At 60.3% G+C, this 22,353-nt stretch overlaps 1 protein-coding gene across 1 annotated transcript in view; it reads left to right on the top strand.

Moving 5' to 3' along the window:
• Positions 1–2,871: 2,871 nt before the first annotated feature.
• The window catches only part of LOC128849524 (basement membrane-specific heparan sulfate proteoglycan core protein-like), a 31,582-nt gene continuing 12,100 nt past the window's right edge, over positions 2,872–22,353 (top strand). The window contains exons 1-16 of the mRNA XM_054051743.1: positions 2,872–3,013; positions 6,094–6,366; positions 6,449–6,766; positions 7,671–7,949; positions 8,056–8,331; positions 8,424–8,666; positions 10,066–10,267; positions 10,331–10,446; positions 10,808–11,092; positions 13,192–13,458; positions 15,085–15,363; positions 16,776–17,018; positions 18,007–18,157; positions 19,751–19,772; positions 20,486–20,509; positions 20,567–20,642. Of these exons, the coding sequence (XP_053907718.1) occupies positions 2,959–3,013; positions 6,094–6,366; positions 6,449–6,766; positions 7,671–7,949; positions 8,056–8,331; positions 8,424–8,666; positions 10,066–10,267; positions 10,331–10,446; positions 10,808–11,092; positions 13,192–13,458; positions 15,085–15,363; positions 16,776–17,018; positions 18,007–18,157; positions 19,751–19,772; positions 20,486–20,509; positions 20,567–20,642 (3,109 nt within the window). The 5' untranslated portion in view covers positions 2,872–2,958. The remainder of the gene's footprint in view (positions 3,014–6,093; positions 6,367–6,448; positions 6,767–7,670; positions 7,950–8,055; positions 8,332–8,423; positions 8,667–10,065; positions 10,268–10,330; positions 10,447–10,807; positions 11,093–13,191; positions 13,459–15,084; positions 15,364–16,775; positions 17,019–18,006; positions 18,158–19,750; positions 19,773–20,485; positions 20,510–20,566; positions 20,643–22,353) is intronic.

Here is a 22,353-nt window from a genome sequence, read left to right as displayed (position 1 = left end):
TGAGGGGTCACATCCTGCACCAGGGTTGGGTCCTGTACCTGGGGGGGGGTCCGGGGGGTCACATCCTGTACCAGGGGAGGGTCCTGTTCCTGGGGGGGTCACATCCTGTACCAGGGGAGGGTCCTGTTCCTGGGGGGGTCACATCCTGTACCAGGGGAGGGTCCTGTTCCGGGGGGGGGGTCACATCCTGCACCAGGACCATGTTGTGCCCCAGGGTCAGACCCTGCACCAGGTCCGGGGGGGGGTCACATCCTGCACCGGGCACAGCTCCGGCCAAGGCCACCGCTGAGATAAGAGATTCCTGATGGTGCTGAGCCGAGGCTGAAGGGCGGTCCGGGCAGCTCAGCGCCCCCGGCGCTTCCCGCTCCGCCAAACCCAGTTCGGGGCTGAGTGGGGGGGCAGTTGGGGAGCAGTTGAGGGGGCAGTTGGGGAGCAGTTGGGGGTCAGTAGGGGGGACAGTTAGGGGGCAGTTTGGGGGCGTGGGGGGACAGTTGGGGGGGCAGTGGGGCAGTTGGGGGGCAGTGCAGCCGTTGGGGGGGCAGTGGGGGGGCAGTTGGGGGTCAGTAGGGGGGGCAGTGAGGCACTTGGGGGGTCAGTAGGGGGGGCAGTTGGGGGTCAGTAGGGGGGGCAGTGAGGCACTTGGGGGGTCAGTAGGGGGGGCAGTTGGGGGGCAGTGGGGGGGGCAGCGGGACAGTTGGGGGGCAGTTGGGGAGCAATGCGGCCATTAGGGGGCATTGGGGGGGGCAGTGGGGGCGCAGTGGGGCAGTTGGGGGGGCAGTGCGGCCGTTGGGGGGCAATTGAGGGGCAGTGGGGGCACAGTGGGGCAGTTGGGGGGCAGCGGGACAGTTGGGGGGCAGTTGGGGGGGCAGTTGGGGGGCAGTTGGGGGGCAGCGGGACAGTTGGGGGGCAGTTGGGGGGGCAGTTGGGGGGCAGTGCGGCCGTTAGGGGGCAGTGGGGGGGCAGTGGGGCGGTGGGGGGGGCAGTTGGGGGGGCAGTGCGGCCGTTGGGGGGCAGTGGGGCCACAGTGGGGCAGTTGGGGGGCAGTTGTGGGGCAGAAGAATTCCCCCCTTCCCCCCCCCCCCGCCCTTTCCCCCGGGCCATTCCCGGGGCCGAAGTTCCCGTCAGTGCGGAATTCCCCGAGAACCGAAATGCTACAGCCCCGCCCCCAGGGGGGAGGGACGGACAGACAGACAGAGCCACGCGGGGACCCGCAGAGGGACCGACAGACGGACAGACAGACCCAGAGAGGGACCCACAGAGGGACAGAGGGACCCACAGAGGGACCGACGGACCCAGAGAGGGACAGACAGAGCGACAGAGGGACCGACGGAGCGACAGAGGGACCGACAGAGGGACAGACAGACCCAGAGAGGGACAAACAGACCCACGGACAGACGGACAGAGGGACCGACAGACGGACAGAGGAACTGACAGACGGACAGAGGGACCAACGGAGCGACAGAGGGACCGACAGACCCTGAGAGGGACAGACAGACCCAAAGGGGACCGACAGACGGACGGACAGAGCGAGAGAGGAACAGACAGAGCCCCAGAGGGACACTGAGACTCCGATCCCGACGCGGAGAACCGAAACCGTTCCGGTGCTCCCGGAGAGTCTGGAACTGAGCGATCGCCGTGATCCAAGAGATCCGGAACGGAGTCATCCCGGTGCTCCCGGAGAGTCTGGAGCAATTGGTCCCGGTGCTCCCAACCGGACCCGTCCCAGGAGCCTGGAGCGAGTGATCCCGGTGATCCTGGAGTGAGAGATCCCGGAGAGCCTGGAGAGAGTGATCCCGGTGATCCCGGAGCGAGTGATCCCAGAGAGCCCGTTTGGATCTATCCTGCTGCTCCCAACAAGCCTGAACCACTCCATCCTGGAGATCCTGGAGATCCCACTGCTCCCAGTTGGACCCATCCTGGGAGCCTGAACTGAGTGATCCCGGTGCTCCCAGAGTGCCCAACTGGATCCATCCCAGAAGACCCAACCGGATCCATCTCAGAAGACCTGACCGGGTCCATCCCAGAACACCCGACCGGATCCATCCCAGAAGACCTGACCCAACTGACCCCGGAGAACCCAACCAGATCCATCCCAGAAGACCCAACCGGATCCATCCCAGAACACCCAACCGGATCCATCCCAGAACACCCAACCGGATCCATCGCAGAAGACCCAACCGGATCCATCCCAGAAGACCCAACCGGATCCATCCCAGAAGACCCAACCGGATCCATCCCAGAACACCCGATTGGATCCATCCCAGAAGACCCAACCGGATCCATCCCGGAACACCTGATTGGATCCATCCCAGAACACCCGACCAGATCCATCCCAGAAGAGCCAACCGGATCCATCCCGGAACACCCGATTGGATCCATCCCAGAAGACCCGATTGGATCCATCCCAGAACACCTGATTGGATCCATCCCAGAAGACCCAACCGGATCCATCCCAGAACACCTGATTGGATCCATCCCAGAACACCCGATTGGATCCATCCCAGAAGACCCAACCGGATCCATCCCAGAACACCTGATTGGATCCATCCCAGAACACCCAACCAGATCCATCCCAGAAGAGCCAACCGGATCCATCCCAGAAGACCCAACCGGATCCATCCCGGAACACCTGATTGGATCCATCCCAAAACACCTGATTGGATCCATCCCAGAAGACCCAACCGGATCCATCCCGGAACACCTGATTGGATCCATCCCAGAACACCCGATTGGATCCATCCCAAAACACCCAACCGGATCCATCCCAGAACACCCGATTGGATCCATCCCAGAACACCTGATTGGATCCATCCCAGAAGACCCAACCGGATCCATCCCGGAACACCCGATTGGATCCATCCCAGAACACCCGATTGGATCCATCCCAGAACACCCAACCGGATCCCTCCCAGTTGCTCCCGATCCCTCCCGGTGCTGCCGGAGGGCTGAGCCGCCGCCATGCACCGCGCGGTGCTGCCGCTGCTCTGGGTGTGCGCTCTGGGTGGCATCGCAGGTGAGGGGACACCGGGGGGCGCTGCGATGGGGGTGACGGGGACTCGGGGACCCCCCCGGGGGTGTCCCCGGCACGGAGGGGCCGAGGCCGTGACAACGAGCGGGTGGGTGTGAACGTGTCCCGGTGACACGCGTGGCGGCACAGGGATATGGGTGCGAATGTGTCACCGTGAGTGTGTTGGTGGCATCGTGACACGCGTGTCACCATGAGTGTGTTGGTGGCATCGTGACACGGGTGTCACCATGAACGTGTTGGTGGCATCGTGACACGGGTGTCGCCATGAGTGTGTTGGTGGCATCGTGACACGGGTGTCGCCATGAGCGTGTTGGTGGCATCATGACATGTGTGTCACCATGAGCGTGTTGGTGGCATCGTGACACGGGTGTCACCATGAGTGTGTTGGTGGCATCATGACAAGTGTGTCGCCATGAGTGTGTTGGTGGCATTGTGACACGCATGTTGGCACAAGCACGTGGGTACGAGTGTGTCATCATGAGTGTGTTGATGGCATTGTGAGACACGTGTCACCATGAACGTGTTGGTGACATCGTGACATGGGTGTCGCCATGAGTGTGTTGGTGGCATCGTGACACGTGTGTCACCATGAGTGTGTTGGTGGCATCATGACATGGGTGTCGCCATGAGCGTGTTGGTGGCATCGTGACACGGGTGTCACCATGAGCATGTTGGTGGCATCGTGACACGGGTGTCGCCATGAGTGTGTTGGTGGCATCATGACAAGCGTGTTGGCACAAGCACGTGGGTACAAGCGTGTCACCATGAGCGTGTTGGTGGCATCATTACGAGCGTTCCCGTGCGAGCATGACTTGTGGCTGCCCCATCCCTGGAGGTGCTCAAGACCACGTTGGATGGGCTTTGGAGGTCCCTTCCAACCCAACGCATTCCGTGACTCTGAATGGTTTGTGCTGGTGGCTCTTGGACGTCACCACTGGAGCTCGGTGGAGTCACTGAGATGTTTGTGGAGGAGCTGATGTCTCCATCTGATCCAACAGGAGATGTCCTCACCTATGGGATTGGGGTAGAACCAGATGGTCTTTGAGGTCCCATCCCTGGAGGTGCTCAAGACCACGTTGGATGGGCTTTGGAGGTCCCTTCCAACCCAACCCATTCCACCTTCCCAGGTTGCCCGGAGCAGTGGTGGCCACCCAACCCCTGGAGATACCCAAGGCCAGGTTGGATGGATCTTGGAGCCCCTGATCCGGTGGGATATGTCCCTTCCCGTGGTAGGGATGGAACTGGATAGGCTTTGAGGTTCTTCCAACCCAACCATTCCATGGTTCCCCTCGGAGAGCCGGGACGCCAGCGAGGTGTCGGATCTTGTTTGTCGTTGCTCAATCCCTGAACCTCGGCAGGAATTTGTTTCCGTTTCTTTGTGCCGACCGTTATTCCGGGAAAGGGCAGGGTGGGATTTCTCTTCCCCTTGGCTCGAGCCGAGGGAAATATCTCAGCGGCTGCTGCCGGGGGTTCCCCCACCCGTGACAGCGCTGACTCACCCCGAGAGTGGGGCTTCCTCCGGGGTCTTCCGGAGCCTCGAGGGACCAGGAAAGCACCGGGAAGTGGGGCCGGTGGGAATTCCAGGGGTCTTCTCGAGCTTCCTCCACCGTGCGAGGATGGGGATGAGTCTGGGGTCCTCTCAACCCTTGAGAATGAGTCTGGGGTCCTCTCGACCCTTGGAGATGAGTGAGGGGTCCTCTTGACCCTTGGGAATGAGTCTGAGGTCCTCTCGACCCTTGGAGATGACTCGGGGGGTCCTCTCGACCCTCAGGGATGAGTGAGGGGTCCTCTCGACCTTTGGAGATGAGTCTGAGGGGTCCTCTCAACCCTTGGGAATGAGTCTGGGGTCCTCTTGACCCTCGAGGATGAGTCTGAGGGGTCCTCTCGACCCTTGGGAATGAGTCTGAGGTCCTCTCGACCCTTGGAGATGACTCTGGGGGTCCTCTCGACCCTCAGGGATGAGTCTGGGGTCCTCTCGACCCTTGGAGATGAGTCTGAGGTCCTCTTGACCCTCAGGGATGAGTCTGGGGGTCCTCTCGACCCTTGGAGATGAGTCTGAGGGGTTCTCTCGACCCTCGGGGATGAGTCTGGGGTCCTCTCAACCCTTGAGAATGAGTCTGGGGGTCCTCTTGATCCTCAGGGATGAGTCTGAGGGTCCTCTTCACCCTCGGAGATGAGTCTGGGGGTCCTCTCAACCCTTGGAGATGAGTCCGAGGGGTTCTCTTGACCCTTGGAGATGAGTCTGGGGGTCTCTCAACCCATGGGGATGAGTCTGGGGGTCCTCTGGACCCTCGGGAATGAGTCTGGGGTCCTCTCAATCCTCTCAACCCATGGGAATGAGTCTGAGGGTCCTCTCGACCCTCGAGGATGAGTCTGAGGGGTCCTCTTGACCCTTGGAGATGAGTCTGGGGTCCTCTCAACCCATGGGGATGAGTCTGAGGGGTCCTCTCGACACTTGGGAATGAGTCTGGGGTCCTCTTGACCCTCAGGGATGAGTCTGGGGGTCCTCTCGACCCTCGAGGATGAGTCTGAGGGGTCCTCTTGACCCTTGGGAATGAGTCTGAGGGGTCCTCTTGACCCTTGGGAATGAGTCTGAGGGGTTCTCTTGACCTTCGTGGATGAGCCTGGGGTCCTCTCGACCCTCGGGGATGAGTCTGGGGGTCCCCTCGACCTTCAGGGTTGCATCTGGGGGTCTCTTTGATCTTTGGGGATGAGTCTGGGGGGGTCCCCTCAACCTTTACGGTTGACTCTGGGGGTCCCTTTGATCTTTAGTGTTGACTCTGGGGGTCCCTTTGATCTTTGGGGGTGAATCTGGGGGTCCCTTTGATCTTTGGGGGTGAATCTGGGGTCCTCTTGACTTTGAGGATGAACTCGGGGGGGGTCCTCCTCAACCTTCTCCCCACTGTGCTGGAGAGGGCGATCAACCGGGGGTCCCCTCAATCTTCTCCCACCGTTACAGGGATGGAGATGAATCTGGGGGTCCCCTTGACCTTTGGGGTTGACCCTGGGGGGGGTCCTTTCCTCCAGGACCCCCCTCAACCCCAACTCCTGCATTGTCCCAACAGGACTGTCCGAAGCCTCCTTCGAACTATTGATTCAACCGCCGGTGCCGGTGGTGGAATACGGTGGTTCCATCCGGTTGAGATTGGAGACCACGTGTCGGAATCCCGAAACTCCTGGCAACGTGGAGACATCGTTCCGGAAGAAATTGGTGAAGGCGACGCCAACGGAAACTGTGGTGGAGCTGTTGAATGTCACCGAGTGGAACTCCACCGTCATCTACTTCTACACCTGCAACCGCCAGAGGAAGGTGGTGTCCACCAAACTCATCGTCTACGGTAAGGAACCGCGAGGCTTTGGTGGGAATTCCATCCCGGCACACCGGAATCATCTCCAACACACGTTGCGTTTCTCCTTTAGGTGAGCTGAAGCCGGCGGTGTTGGAGCCGACGCCGGAGCTGGAGGTGGGAAAGAGCCACGAGTTGACGTGCCGCGTAGACGACGTTGCGCCCATCCAGAACCTGACGGTGATCCTGAAGTTGGGCGACGAGACTTTACACACCGAAACCTTTGAGATGGACAACCGGAGTGAGCCGGTAAAGGCGCTGGTGAAGCACCGGCTGATGGCACAGCGCTGGCACGATGGGCACAACGTCACTTGCCAAGCGCTGCTTGACCTGACGCCCTACGGACCACTCCTCCGGAGAACTTCCGAACCGCAGGTGTTGACCGTCTATGGTAAGAGGGCACCAGCGTCTCACCGGTGGTTGCTCCACCGGGGTTGTGGCAACCAGCTGGAGGATCTCCAGAGGGATCGGGTCAAGCTGGATCCATACCTGGAGAGCCGGAAGAATCCGGAGAGGGGTGAGGACGGGTTGGATCCATGAGTCGAGGCCACCAGGATGGGGTTCAACCAGGCCAAGTGTTGGGTCCCAACAACCGCGTGCAGGTCCAGGCTTGGAGAAGAGGTGGAAAAGGGAATGAGGGTGATGGTCAACAGCAGCTGACCGTGAGCCAGCGGTGGCCAAGAGGGCCACCAGCATCCTGGCTTGGATCAGCCATGGGGTGGCCAGAAGGTCCACGGAAGGGATTGTCCCCCTGCGGAGGTGCCACCTCAAATCTTGGGTTCGGTTTTGGGTTCCTCACTCCAAGAGGGACATTGAGGCGCTGGAGAACATCTGGAGAAGGGAACGGAGCTGGGAAGGGGCTGGAGAACCATGGAAGAGGCTGAGGGATCTGCGGGGGGTTTGGGCTGGAGAAGAGGAGGCTGAAGGGAGACCTCTGAGGACCTGAAAGGAGCTCGTGGTGAGGTGGGTTCTGGGTTCTGCTCCCCAGGAACGAGCGATGGGACGAGAGGAAAGAGCCTGGAGTTGCCCCAGGGGAGGTTTGGGTTGGATGGTGGGAACGGTTCCTTCCTGGAAAGGGCGGAGAAGGGTTGGAAGCGGCCGCGCAGGGACGTGGTGGAACCTCCGTCCCCGGAGGGCTTCAAACCACGTGGAGCTGTGGTTCTTCTGGAGAGGGTTTGGTGGCGTCGGGTTTGACGGTTGGATTGGATGATCTCTAAAGTCTTCCTCAGCCTCAACGATTCCATGATTCCCCCATCCTATAAAGTGGGCTCAGCGCAGGGTCTTTCCGGTGGCAGAATTCCCAGAGGATCCTCAGGTGGAGTCTCCCACTTACCTGGAGGTCAACGAGATGGTCAACGTCAGCTGCGCCGTCGGACGCGTCTTCCCGGCACCGCAATTCCAGTTGGCGTTCGCCAACCGCACTTTGCCACTCTCCGTTAGCCGAGATGGCCACCGCGATGGCCACCGGGTCACCGCCGTGGTGACCTCCAACCAACCGGGGCTCTTCGCTCTTCTTTGCACCGTGAAGGTGGGACCCATGGAACGTCAGAAGGAGGTCATCATCTCCATCTACCGTGAGTACCAACGGCGGTGACTCCGGCAACGATGGCGGCGCTGGGATAGGGCCTTCGTGCTGTGGTGTCACCAAACCACCACGACGTCATCTTCCATCTCCCACAGGTTTCCCCTCACCGTGGCTGAACATCAGCGCCACCATCTTGGCAGCCGGCACCACGGCGACGGGGCTTTGCGCCTTCCAATCGGAGCATTCCGCCGAGCTGGAGGTGCGGATCGGCGCCGGGCGCCGCTTCCTGGCGGGATGGGCTCCGTCCCCGTTGGCCTTCAACTTGACGGCCCATCAAAAAGACGATGGGATGGAGGTGACCTGCTACGCCAGGATGCCCGTGGGTGGCACGGCGCAGAAGAAGAGCGCCCCCATCCGGCTCTTCGTCACCGGTGAGGACGTTGGGCTCCATCCCCGGGGCGGGGAAGGGAAAAAATTCCAGGTGGGAATTCATTTGTTGTCGTCGTTCTGGTTCTTCTCGCAGCCAAACCTTGGTTGGATGATCCAAGTTGCCCTTCCAACCAGAACTGGACGGAGGGACAGGATGAGACCCTGCGGTGTTGGGCGTGGGGGAACCCCCGACCCCTCCTGGTGTGCACCAAGGATGGAGAACCCTTCCCCGTCGGAGTGCCGCGTTCCGTCACCCGCGCCGACGCCGGCGTCTACCGCTGCCGCGCCACCAACCCGTTGGGTGCTGCTGAGAGGAACGTCACCGTCTGGGTGCAGCGTGAGTGGGGACGGCGGGCCTGGAGGTCCTGAGGGGCCTGGAGGTCCTGGGGGTCCTGGAGGTCCTGAGGGTCTTGGAGGTCTTGAGGGTCCTGGAGGTCCTGGGGGTCCTGAGGGTCCTGAGGGTCCTGAGGGTCCTGGAAGTCCTGGAGGTCCTGAGGGTCCTGAAGGTCCTGAAGGTCCTGGAGGTCCTGAGGGTCTTGGAGGTCTTGAGGGTCCTGGGGGTCCTGGGAATCTTGGAAGTCCTGAGGTTCCTGAGGGTCCTGGAGGTCCTGGAGGTCCCGAGGGTCCTGGAGGTCCTGGAGGTCCTGAGGGTCCTGGAGGTCCTGAGGGTCCTGAGGGTCCTGGAGGTCCTGAGGCTCTTGAGGTCCTGAGGTTCCTGAGGGTCCTGGAGGTCCCGAGGGTCCTGGATGTCCTGAGGGTCCTGGAGGTCCTGGGGGTCCTAAGGGTCCTGGAAGTCCTGGAGGTCCTGAGGGTCCTGGAGGTCCTGAGGGTCCTGGAAGTCCTGGGGGTCCTGAGGGTCCTGGAGGTCCTGAGGCTCTTGAGGTCCTGAGGTTCCTGAGGGTCTTGGAGGTCTCAGGGGTCCTGAGGGTCCTGGTGGTTTTTGGGATCCTGGAGGTCTCAGAGATACTGGTGGTCTCTGAGGTCCTGGAGGTTCTGAAGGTCTCCAGGGTCCTGGTGGTCTTGAGGGTCTTGAAGGTCCTGAGGGTCTCCAGGATCTTGGGGGTCCCAGGGGTTCTGAGGACCTTGGGGATCCTGAGGGTCTTGGAGGTCCTGAGGGTCCTGATGGTCTCAGGGATCCTGGAGGTCTCATAGATACTGGTGGTCTCTGAGGTCCTGAGACTCTCCATGGTCCTGGTGGTCTCTCAGGTCCTGGAGGTTCTGAGGCTCTCCAGAGTCCTTGTGGTCTTGAGGGTCTCCATGGTCTTGGGGGTCTCCGTTGTCCTGGTGGTCTCTGAGGTCCTGGAGGTCCTGAGGGTCTCCATGGTCCTGGAGGTCTCTGAGGTCCCGGAGGTTCTGAGGGTCTCCAGGGTCCTGGTGGTCTCTGAGGTCCTGGAGGTTCTGAGGGTCTCCAGAGTCCTTGTGGTCTTGAGGGTCTCCATGGTCCTGGTGGTCTCCAGGGTCCTGGAGGTCCTGAGGGTCTCCATGGTCCTGGAGGTCTCTGAGGTCCTGGAGGTTCTGAGGGTCTCCATGGTCCTGGAGGTCTCTGAGGTCCTGGAGGTTCTGAGGGTCTCCATGGTCCTGGAGGTCTCTGAGGTCCTGGAGGTTCTGAGGGTCTCCATGGTCCTGGTGGTCTCCAGGGTCCTGGAGGTCCTGAGGGTCTCCAGGGCCCTGGTGGTCCATGGGGAGGTTCTGAGGGCTCCTCAGCACTTCTGACCACCGCTCCCGTCTCTCCTTAGACCACGACCCTGAGGTGCTGCTCCCGGTGCTGTTGGCGTTGGCCTCGGTGGTCGCTCTGCTCACCGGTGGGTTGATCTACAGCATCTACTACCGCCAGAAGAAGATGCGGCGGTACCGACTGCAGCAGAAGCAGTTGGAGATGGAGCGACTGCGCTCAAAGGAGACCACCGCTCTCAACGGTTCCTCACCGAAGGCTCAACCGTAGCCGGTGGAGGTGGTGGAGGACTTGGCAGCCCTTTGGCCATGGCCAAGTGCCCCATCAAGGGTTGAGCACCGTGGCCACCGGCTCCATCCGGACGTGATGGTGGACGCTACCATGAGACGGCGCCGAGGACATGCGGTTGGGACGCTGGAGGTGGTGGAACGCCAACGCCTCCATGGTGGAGATGTTCCTCTTCTCCCCGAACGTGACCCCTTGAGAGATCCAAGTTGTCCTGGTGGTCTTGGAGGTCCTGGAAGGCTCAAGGATCTCAGCGTCCTGTGGTGATCAGGAGGTCTCGGTGGTCCTTGAGGAGCATCCGGGGTTGAATCCGGAGCCTTCAGCGCTGTGGTGGTGGTGGCACTCGGGGCCGAAGCGAGGGAGATGAAGCCACCAGAGATGGTGGAAGATGCTCTTGTGTTGAGTTGCATCAATAAAGGCGGCGCCGTGACCTCGGTTGGGGTTGGGCCAACGGAATCCTGAGGGATCTCCGCTACGTTGAGTTCCTGGTGGCCGTGGTCACACCGAGCATGCGCCGTGAGACCCAAACCCCACTTCCTTCCTTCCTTGGGCCGCCATTTGCCCACCGACTTCCGGCACGGTGGGGTTGGGACGGAGCCGGGTGGAGAGGAAGGATGGAGAGAAGTCGTTGTGGCCACCGAGTGGGGACCGCGTGTCCCTGAGTTGGGTTCTTCCCTCACCGAAGCCCTGTGCCGCGGTGATGGGCTTCTGCTCCCGGTCCCGTGGCTTCTGGCGTGCGGCTCCGGTGATGTCCCGCGGTGGTGTCCGTGCGTGGTGGCTCGCGGGGCTGCTCCTGGTTCGGGGCGGTGAGTGCTGCCTTTGGGGCTCGGCTCATCCCAATCCAACTGGGACATCCTCCGTATCCCGGTTCATCCCACCGCCATCCCAAGCCACCTCCACACCTTCACCCCAACCCAGTTGGGGACATATCTGAGGGTCTTCAGGGTCCTGGTGGTCTCTCTGAGGTTCTCCATGGTCCTGGTGGTCTCCAAGGTTCTGGAGGTTGTGAGGGTCTCCAGGGTCCTGGTGGTCCCAACTCATCCCCATGTGTCCCAACCCATCCCACCTTCATCCCAACCCTCCACACCTTCATTCCAACCCATCCCACCTTCATCCCAACCCTCCACACCTTCATCCCAACCCATCCCACCTTCATCCCAACCCTCCACACCTTCATCCCAACCTCCACACCTTCATCCCAACCCTCCACACCTTCATCCCAACCCATCCCACCTTCATCCCAACCCTCCACACCTTCATCCCAACCCTCCACACCTTCATCCCAACCCTCCACACCTTCATCCCAACCCATCCCACCTTCATCCCAACCTCCACACCTTCATCCCAACCCTCCACACCTTCATCCCAACCCATCCCACCTTCATCCCAACCCACCACACCTTCATCCCAACCCTCCACACCTTCATTCCAACCCATCCCACCTTCATCCCAACCCTCCACACCTTCATCCCAACCCATCCCACCTTCATCCCAACCCTCCACACCTTCATCCCAACCCTCCACACCTTCATCCCAACCCTCCACACCTTCATCCCAACCCATCCCACCTTCATCCCAACCTCCACACCTTCATCCCAACCCTCCACACCTTCATCCCAACCCATCCCACCTTCATCCCAACCCACCACACCTTCATCCCAACCCTCCACACCTTCATCCCAACCCTCCACACCTTCATCCCAACCCTCCACACCTTCATCCCAACCCATCCCACCTTCATCCCAACCCATCCCACCTTCATCCGAACCCATCCCACCTTCATCCCAACCTCCACACCTTCATCCCAACCCTCCACACCTTCATCCCAACCCATCCCACCTTCATCCCAACCCTCCACACCTTCATCCCAACCCTCCACACCTTCATCCCAACCCATCCCACCTTCATCCCAACCCTCCACACCTTCATCCCAACCCTCCACATCTTCATCCCAACCTCCACACCTTCATCCCAACCCATCCCACCTTCATCCCAACCCTCCACACCTTCATCCCAACCCTCCACACCTTCATCCCAACCCTCCACACCTTCATCCCAACCCATCCCACCTTCATCCCAACCCATCCCACCTTCATCCCAACCCTTCCCACCTTCATCCCAACCCATCCCACCTTCATCCCAACCCATCCCACCTTCATCCCAACCCTCCACACCTTCATCCCAACCCTCCGCACCTTCATCCCAACCCTCCACACCTTCATCCCAACCCATCCCACCTTCATCCCAACCCATCCCACCTTCATCCCAACCCATCCCACCTTCATCCCAACCCTCCACACCTTCATCCCAACCCTCCACACCTTCATCCCAACCCTCCACACCTTCATCCCAACCCTCCACACCTTCATCCCAACCCTCCACACCTTCATCCCAACCCTCCACACCTTCATCCCAACCCTCCACACCTTCATCCCAACCCTCCACATCTTCATCCCAACCTCCACACCTTCATCCCAACCCATCCCACCTTCATCCCAACCCTCCACACCTTCATCCCAACCCTCCACACCTTCATCCCAACCCTCCACACCTTCATCCCAACCCATCCCACCTTCATCCCAACCCATCCCACCTTCATCCGAACCCATCCCACCTTCATCCCAACCCTCCACACCTTCATCCCAACCCTCCACATCTTCATCCCAACCTCCACACCTTCATCCCAACCCATCCCACCTTCATCCCAACCCTCCACACCTTCATCCCAACCCTCCACACCTTCATCCCAACCCATCCCACCTTCATCCCAACCCATCCCACCTTCATCCCAACCCACCCCACCTTCATCCCAACCCATCCCACCTTCATCCCAACCCATCCCACCTTCATCCCAACCCTCCACGTTGGTGGCAGCTCATCCCACTCCTGACCATCCCCATTCCAGGACCTTCTGAGCCCTTCGAGGTGACGGTAGAGGGGACCTCAGAGGTGGGTTATGGTGGGACAGTGCTGCTGAACTGCTCCAACAACTGCCGCGATGACGGAGCACCGGGAGGACTCGAGACCTCCCTCACCAAAGAACGGGTGGGACAGGGTCCAGGTTGGCTCAGCGTCCGACTCCGGAACATCACCGAACCCTTCTCCGTTGTCTTCTGCTACTTCTCCTGCTTTGGAGAAAGGAAGATGGCGACTTTTACGGTGTTGGCTTACGGTGAGAAGCTCTTCAAGGTGGTTGTGGTGGTCCCATCCGTTGGGTTCCAGGAATGTAGGAAGGGGGAAAAGCGTGTGGTGGACCTGAGGAGCTCCAAACCCTGGAGGGGCAGTGGGATGGGGTGAACTGGGGTGGAGATGGGACACAGTTGGGGTCCAGAGGTTGGGATGAGCCAAGGGTTGGATCTGGTAGAGCTTTAGAGGGAGCGGCTTTGGGATGAGGTTGGTGGTGGATCCATCAGAGCTTGAGCAGGAGCTTCTCTGGGGTGAGGAGGGAGATGGGTCCACCAAAGGGTCTTTGGGATGAGGTGGAGTGGTGGATCCATCAGAGCTTGAGGAGAAACCTCTTTGGGATGAGGTTGATGGTGGATCCATCGGAGCTTGAGGAGAAACTTCTTTGGGATGAGGTTGGTGGTGGATCCATCAGAGCTTGAGCAGGAATTTCTTTGGGATGAGCTGAGTGGTGGATCCACCAATGGGTTCCAGAGGTGGAAAAGCTTGGGATGATCCACGTGGTGGATCCACCAATGGGTTCCAGAGGTGGAAAAGCTTGGGATGATCCACGTGGTGGATCCACCAATGGGTTCCAGAGGTGGAAAAGCTTGGGATGATCCACGTGGTGGATCCACCAATGGGTTCCAGAGGTGGAAAAGCTTGGGATGATCCACGTGGTGGATCCACCAATGGGTCCCAGGGGTGGAAAATCTTGGGATGATCCACGTGGTGGATCCACCAATGGGTTCCAGAGGTGGAAAACCTTGGGATGATCCAAGTGGTGGATCCACCAATGGGTTCCAGAGGTGGGAGAGCTTGGGATGATCCGTGTGGTGGATCCACCAATGGGTTCCAGAGGTGGAAAAGCTTGGGATGAACCAAGTGGTGGATCCACCAATGGGTCCCAGGGGTGGAAAATCTTGGGATGATCCACGTGGTGGATCCACCAATGGGTTCCAGCGGTGGAAAAGCTTGGGATGATCCACGTGGTGGATCCACCAATGAGTTCCAGAGGTGGAAAAGCTTGGGATGATCCACGTGGTGGATCCACCAATGGGTCCCAGAGGTGGAAAAGCTTGGGATGATCCACGTGGTGGATCCACCAATGAGTTCCAGAGGTGGAAAAGCTTGGGATGATCCACGTGGTGGATCCACCAATGGGTCCCAGAGGTGGAAAAGCTTGGGATGATCCACGTGGTGGATCCACCAATGGGTTCCAGAGGTGGAAAAGCTTGGGATGAGCCGAGTGGTGGATCCACCAATGGGTCCCAGAGGTGGAAAAGCTTGGGATGATCCACGTGGTGGATCCACCAATGGGTCCCAGGGGTGGAAAATCTTGGGATGATCCACGTGGTGGATCCACCAATGGGTTCCAGAGGTGGAAAAGCTTGGGATGAGCCGAGTGGTGGATCCACCAATGGGTTCCAGAGGTGGAAAAGCTTGGGATGAGCCGAGTGGTGGATCCACCAATGGGTTCCAGAGGTGGAAAAGCTTGGGATGATCCACGTGGTGGATCCACCAATGAGTTCCAGAGGTGGAAAAGCTTGGGATGATCCACGTGGTGGATCCGGCAGCTCTTGGCCGGGATCCCAACACCCGAAGCCATTGGCCGCCACCTCCCTCCCCACCGCAGACCTCCCCGAGCCTCACGTGTCCATCAGCAAACCCAACGCCTCTTCCAAGGATCTGGTGAGCATCGAGTGCTCCTCAGAGCCCAGCCGGCCCCCGGGGCTGACACTGCGGCTCCGCGGTAGCCACCGGCCCCCGGTGCCGTGGGCAGAGGGTCCCGTGCGCCTGGACCTGACGGCCGCCGAGGAAGACGACGGAACGGAGTTCACCTGCGAAGCGCAACTCAACGTGGGCAACCGGACGGTGCGGAAGAGCTCCGCCGCGGCCACGCTGTGGGTCAGCTGTGAGTGGGGCGGAGGGGGTGCGGCGCCGAATCTCGTGGCCATCCGGCCAAATCTCGTGGCCCTGGGGCCAAATCTCATGGTTCTGGGGCCAAATGTCGTAGCCCTTGTGCTAAATCTTATGGCCCTGGGGCCAAATCTCTTTGCCCTGGGGCAAAATCTCGTGGCCCTGGGGACAAATTTCATGGCCCTGGGGCCAAATCCCGTGGCTCTTGGGTCAAATCTCATGGCCCTGGTGCCAAAACTCTTGGCCCTGGGGCCAAATCTCGTGGCCATCGTGCCGAATCTCATGGCCCTGGGGCCAAATATCTTTGCCCTGGGGCAAAATCTTGTGGCCCTGGTGCCAAAACTCTTGGCCCTGGGGACAAATGTCGTGGCCCTGGGGCCAAATCTCGTGGCCCTGGGGACAAATATCTTTGCCCTGGGGCCAAATGTGGCCCTTGTGCCGAATCTCATGGCCCTGGGGCCAAATCCCGTGGCTCTTGGGCCAAATCTCTTTGCCCTGGGGCAAAATCTCTTTGCCCTGGGGCCAAATCTCGTGGCCCTGGGGGCAAATCTCATGGCCCTCATGCTAAATCTCTTGGCCCTGGTGCCAAATCTCATGGCCCTGGGGCCAAATCCCGTGGCCCTGGGGCCAAATCTCGTGGCCCTGGTGCCGAATCTCATGGCCCTGGGGCCAAATCCCGTGGCCCTCATCCGAACCCATGTCCCCTGGTGTAATCCCTCGCTGGAACCGTTGAGGCTGACGAAGACTTTAGAGATCATCCAATCCAACCGTCAACCCCGACGCCACCAAACCCTCTCCAGAAGAACCACAGCTCCACGTGGTTTGAAGCCCTCCGGGGACGGAGGTTCCACCACGTCCCTGCGCGGCCGCTTCCAACCCTTCTCCGCCCTTTCCAGGAAGGAACCGTTCCCACCATCCAACCCAAACCTCCCCGCCAGGGCAACTCCAGGCTCTTTCCTCTCGTCCCATCGCTCGTTCCTGGGGAGCAGAACCCAGAACCCACCTCACCACGAGCTCCTTTCAGGTCCTCAGAGGTCTCCCTTCAGCCTCCTCTTCTCCAGCCCAAACCCCCTGCAGATCCCTCAGCCTCTTCCATGGTTCTCCAGCCCCTTCCCAGCTCCGTTCCCTTCTCCAGATGTTCTCCAGCCCCTCAATGTCCCTCTTGGAGTGAGGAACCCAAACCTGAACCCAAGATTCGAGGTGGCACAATGGGGACAATCCCTTCCGTGGACCTTCTGGCCACCCCATGGCTGATCCAAGCCAGGATGCTGGTGGCCCTCTTGGCCACCGCTGGCTCACGGTCAGCTGTTGTCAACCAGGACCTCCTTCTCCTTCTCCCTTGACCTTCTTCTGCCTCGGGCAAAGTCCTTTGACCAAGAACTGAGGTTCTTCCATCTTCTCCTCCAGATCAACCCCGCATGGAGGACACCTCCTGCCCTTCCAACCAGAACTGGACGGAGGGACAGGATGAGACCCTGCGGTGTTGGGCGTGGGGGAACCCCCGACCCCTCCTGGTGTGCACCAAGGATGGAGAACCCTTCCCGGTCGGAGTGCCGCGTTCCGTCACCCGCGCCGACGCCGGCGTCTACCGCTGCCGCGCCACCAACCCGTTGGGTGCTGCTGAGAGGAACGTCACCGTCTGGGTGCAGCGTGAGTGGGGACGGCGGGCCTGGAGGTCCTGAGGGGCCTGAGGGTCCTGGAGATCCTGAGGGTCCTGGAGGTCCTGGGGGTCCTGAGGGTCTTGGAGATCCTGAGGGTCCTGAAGGTCTGGAGGTCCTGAGGGTCCTGGAGGTCCTGAGGGTCCTGGTGGTCCTGGGAGTCCCGAGGGTCCTGAGGGTCTTGAGGTCCTGAGGGTATTGGAGGTCTTGAGGGTCCTGGAGGTCCTGAGGGTCTTGAGGGTCTTGGAGATCCTGAGGGTCTTGGAGGTCTTCAGGGTCCTGGAGGTCCTGAGGATCCTGGAGGTCCTGAGGGTCTTGGAGGTCATGAGGGTCTTGGAGATCTTGAGGGTCCTGGAGGTCTTGAGGGTCCTGGAGGTCCTGAGGATCCTGGAGGTCCTGAGGGTCTTGAGGGTCTTGGAGATCCTGAGGGTCTTGGAGGTCTTCAGGGTCCTGGAGGTCCTGAGGATCCTGGAGGTCCTGAGGGTCTTGGAGGTCATGAGGGTCTTGGAGATCTTGAGGGTCCTGGAGGTCTTGAGGGTCCTGGAGGTCCTGAGGATCCTGGAGGTCCTGAGGGTCTTGAGGGTCTTGGGGGTCCTGAGGGTCTGGAGGTCCCTTGGGTCTTGAGTGTCCTGAAGGTCCTGGAGGTCCTGAGGGTCCTGGTGGTCCTGGGAGTCCTGAGGGTCCTGAGGGTCTTGAGGTCCTGAGGGTATTGGAGGTCTTAAGTCCTGGAGGTCCTGAGTGTCCTGGAGGTCCTGAGGGTCTTGGAGGTCTTGAGGGTCCTGGAGGTCCTGAGGGTCCTGAGGGTCTTCGGGATCCTGAGGGTCTTGAGGTCCTGAGGGTCTTGAGGGTCTTGGAGGTCCTGAGGGTCTTGGAGGTCCTGGAGGTCCTGCGGGTCCTGGAGGTGGTGGTGGTCTTGGTGGTTCTGGTGGTCTCAGGGGTTCTGAAGGTCCCTCAGCACCTCTGACCTTCCCTCTCTCCACCAGACGACGGCCGCAAGGCGCCGCTGGCGGCACTGGTGGCACTGGCGGTGCTGGTGGTCTCCGGGCTGGTGGTCGCGGGGGCCTACGGCGTCCACCACCACAAGAAGAAGGTGCGCATCTACTGGCTGAGCTCCACCAGAGCCCCCTCAACGCCCTGAGCTGGGCTGGACTGGGCTGGACTGGTCTATACTGGGCTGGACTGGTCCATACTGGGCTGGACTGGTCCATACTGGGTTGGAGTGGGCTGTATTGATCTGCACTGGACTCTACTGGGCTGGACTGGACTGGGCTCTACTGGGATGTTCTGGGCTGGACTGGGCTCTACTGGGATGTTCTGGGCTGGACTGGGCTTTACTGGGCTGCACTGGGCTGGACTGGTTTATACTGGGCTGGACTGGGCTGTATTGATTTATACTGGACTCTACTGGGCTGGGCTGGACTGGGCTCTACTGGGATGTTGTGGGCTGGACTGGGCTTTACTGGGCTGCACTGAGCTGGACTGGTTTGTACTGGGCTGTGCTGGGCTGCATTGATTTATACTGGGCTGGACTGGTCTATACTGGGCTGCACTGAGCTGGACTGGTTTATACTGGGCTGGACTGGTTTATACTGGGCTGGACTGGGCTGTGTTGATCTGCGCTGGGCTATACTGGGCTGGACTGGGCTCTACTGGGATGTTCTGGGCTGGACTGGGCTTTACTGGGCTTTACTGGGCTGCACTGAGCTGGACTGGTTTGTACTGGTCTATACTGGGCTGTATTGATTTATACTGGGCTGGACTGGGCTGCTCTGAGCTCTACTGGTTTTTGCTGATCATGCACGGGGGGGCTCTATCCTGGCTCGTTTTGGGGGTCCTGAGCGGCGCTGAGCACCATCGATCCCCTCCTGGCTCGGGGGGGGCTCTATCCTGGCTCGTTTTGGGGGTCCTGAGCGGCGCTGAGCACCATCGATCCCCTCCTGGCTCGGGGGGGGGCTCTATCCTGGCTCGTTTTGGGGGTGCTGAGCACCATCGATCCCCTCCTGGCTCGGGGGGGGCTCTATCCTGGCTCGTTTTGGGGGTGCTGAGCACCATCGATCCCCTCCTGGCTCGGGGGGGGCTCTATCCTGGCTCGTTTTGGGGGTGCTGAGCACCATCGATCCCCTCCTGGCTCGGGGGGGGCTCTATCCTGGCTCGTTTTGGGGGTCCTGAGCGGCGCTGAGCACCATCGATCCCCTCCTGGCTCGGGGGGGGCCCTATCCTGGCTCGTTTTGGGGGTCCTGAGCACCATCGATCCCCTCCTGGCTCGGGGGGGGCTCTATCCTGACTCGTTTTGGGGGTCCTGAGCGGCGCTGAGCACCATCGATCCCCTCCTGGCTCGGGGGGGGCTCTATCCTGGCTCGTTTTGGGGGTCCTGAGCGGCGCTGAGCACCATCGATCCCATCCTGGCTCGGGGGGGCTCTATCCTGGCTCGTTTTGGGGGTCCTGAGCGGCGCTGAGCACCATCGATCCCATCCTGGCTCGGGGGGGCTCTATCCTGGCTCGTTTTGGGGGTGCTGAGCACCATCGATCCCCTCCTGGCTCGGGGGGGGCTCTATCCTGGCTCGTTTTGGGGGTCCTGAGCACCGCTGAGCACCATCGATCCCCTCCTGGCTCGGGGGGGGGCTCTATCCTGGCTCGTTTTGGGGGTCCTGAGCACCGCTGAGCACCATCGATCCCATCCTGGCTCGGGGGGGCTCTATCCTGGCTCGTTTTGGGGGTGCTGAGCACCGCTGAGCACCGGCCGGGGGTGGGGGAGGAGCGGTATCGGGCGGTTCCGTCGCCTCCGCGCGCGGCAGCATCGGCGCTGCCTTCATCCCCGTCTTCCTCTTCCTCTTCCCCATAATCCTCTTCCTCTTCCTCCTCATCCTCACCCGCTTCCTCCCCATTTCTCCATCTTCCTCCCCATCCTCCTCCCCCCTATTCTGTTCTTCCTCCCCATCCTCATCCTCCTCCTCCCCAGCCTTCCTCCTCCTCTTCCTCTTCCTCTTCCTCCTCCTCCTCCTCCTCCTCCTCCTTCATCCCCATCTTCATCCTCCTCCTCCCCATAATAATCTTCCTCCTCCTCCTCCTCTTCCTCTCCACCCCCTCATCGTTCCCCCTCCATTCCCTTCATCCCTACCCTCCTCTTCCTCTCCCTCCTCCTCCTCACCATCCTCTTCCTCCTTCTTCTTCCTCCCCATCCTCTTCCTCCTCGTCCTTTTTCTTCATCCCCATCTTCCTCCTCCTCCTCCTCTTCCTCCTCCTCGTCCCCCCATTCCCTTCATCCCCTCTTCCTCCTCCTCACCATCCTCTTCATCTTCCTCTTCCTCCTCCTCTTCCTCCCCATCTTCCTCCTCTTCCTCCTCACCGCTCCCCCATTCTCTTCATCCCCATCTTCTTCCTCCTCCCCATCTTCCTCCTCTTCCTCTTCCTCCCCATCTTCCTCCCCATCTTCCTCCCCATCTTCCTCCCCATCTTCCTCCCCATCTTCCTCCTCCTCCTCCTCCTTCTTCCTCCCCATCTTCCTCCTCTTCCTCTTCCTCTTCCTCTTCCTCTTCCTCTTCCTCCCCATCTTCCTCCTCCTCCTCCTCGATGGGAGCCGCTCGGCTGCTGCCCCCCCTCCTCTTGGCCCTCGCAGGTAGGGGGGGACCCCCTTGAGCCTGAAGGGGGACCCCAAGATTCCCAGAGACCCTTAATGGGGAGGGGGGGTTAAAAGGGGGGGGACCCCAGGGGACCCCTTTGAGGTTGGGGGGGGACCCCAAGATCTCCAGGGACCCTTAATGGGGGGGGGATAAAAGGGGGAAACCTCAGGGACCCTTAATTTTGGGGGGGACATGGGAGGACCCCAATGAGCCCAGGGGACCCCTTTGAGGTTGGGGGGGGACCCCAAGATCCCCAGAGACCCTTAGTTGGAGGAGGTAAAAGGGGGGGACCCCAGGGGACCCCTTTGAGGTTGGGGGGGACCCCAAGATCCCCAGAGACCCTTAATGGGGGGTGGTAAAAGGGGGGAACCCCAGGGACCCCCTTGAGGCTGAGGAGGACCCCAAGATCTCCAGGGACCCTTAATGGGGGGGGTGTTAAAAGGGGGGGACCCCAAAGAACCTTAATGTTAGGGGGGCATGGGGGGACCCCAATGAGCCCAGAGGACTCCCTTGAGGCTGAGGGGGGACCCTAAGATCCCCAGAGACCCTTAATGGGTGGGGAGGGTAAAACGGGGGGACCCCAAAGACCCTTAATGTCAGGGGGACCTCAAGGACCTTTAATGTGGGGGGAACACGGGGGGACCCCAAGAACCCTTAATGTCAGGGGGACCCTAAGAACTGTTAATATTGAGGGGGGACACACGGGGGGACCCCAAGAACCCTTAATATTGGGGGGAACCCCAAGAACCCTTAATGTGGGGAGAACACGGGGGGACCCCAATAACCCTTAATATTGGGGGGAACCCCAAGAACCCTTAAGAAGGGGACACACACGGGGGTACCCCAAGAACCCTTAATACTGGGGGGGAACACGGGGGTACCCCAATAACCTTTAATGTGGGGGGAAAGCAGGGGGACCCCAAGAACCCTTAATGTCGGGGGACCCCAAGAACCCTTAATATTGAAGGGGACACACACGGGGGTACCCCAAGAACCCTTAATATTGGGAGTGGACACATGGGGGTACCCCAATAACCCTTAATATTGGGGGGACCTTAAGGACCCTTAATATTGGGGGGAACACAGGGGTACCCCAATAACCTTTAATGTGGGGGGAAAGCAGGGGGACCCCAAGAACCTTTAATGTCAGGGGGACCCCAAGAACCCTTAATATTGGGGGGAACCCCAAGAACCCTTAATGTGGGGAGAACACAGGGGGACCCCAAGAACCCTTAATGTCAGGGGGACCCCAAGAACCCTTAAGAAGAAGACACACACGGGGGTACCCCAATAACCCTTAATGTGGGGAGAACACAGGGGGACCCCAATAACCCTTAATATTGGGGGGAACCCCAAGAACCCTTAATGTCAGGGGGACCCCAAGAACCCTTAAGAAGGAGACACACACGGGGGTACCCCAAGAACCCTTAATATTGGGGGAACACAGGGGGGACCCCAAGAACCCTTAATATTGGGGGGGACACACAGGGGTACCCCAAGAACCCTTAATACTGGGGGGGAACACAGGGGTACCCCAAGATCCCTTAATGTCAGGGGGACCCCAAGAACCCTTAAGAAGGAGACACACACAGGGGTACCCCAAGAACCCTTAATATTGGGGGGACACACAGGGGTACCACAATAACCCTTAATATCGGGGGGGAACACAGGGGTACTCCAATAACCCTTAATGTGGGGGGAACACAG

This window comes from Cuculus canorus, chromosome 30 (genome assembly GCF_017976375.1).
Source record: "Cuculus canorus isolate bCucCan1 chromosome 30, bCucCan1.pri, whole genome shotgun sequence".
Lineage (NCBI taxonomy): Eukaryota > Metazoa > Chordata > Aves > Cuculiformes > Cuculidae > Cuculus > Cuculus canorus.
Note: the sequence above shows the minus strand (reverse complement) of the source record. Positions and strands in the feature narration are given on the sequence as shown.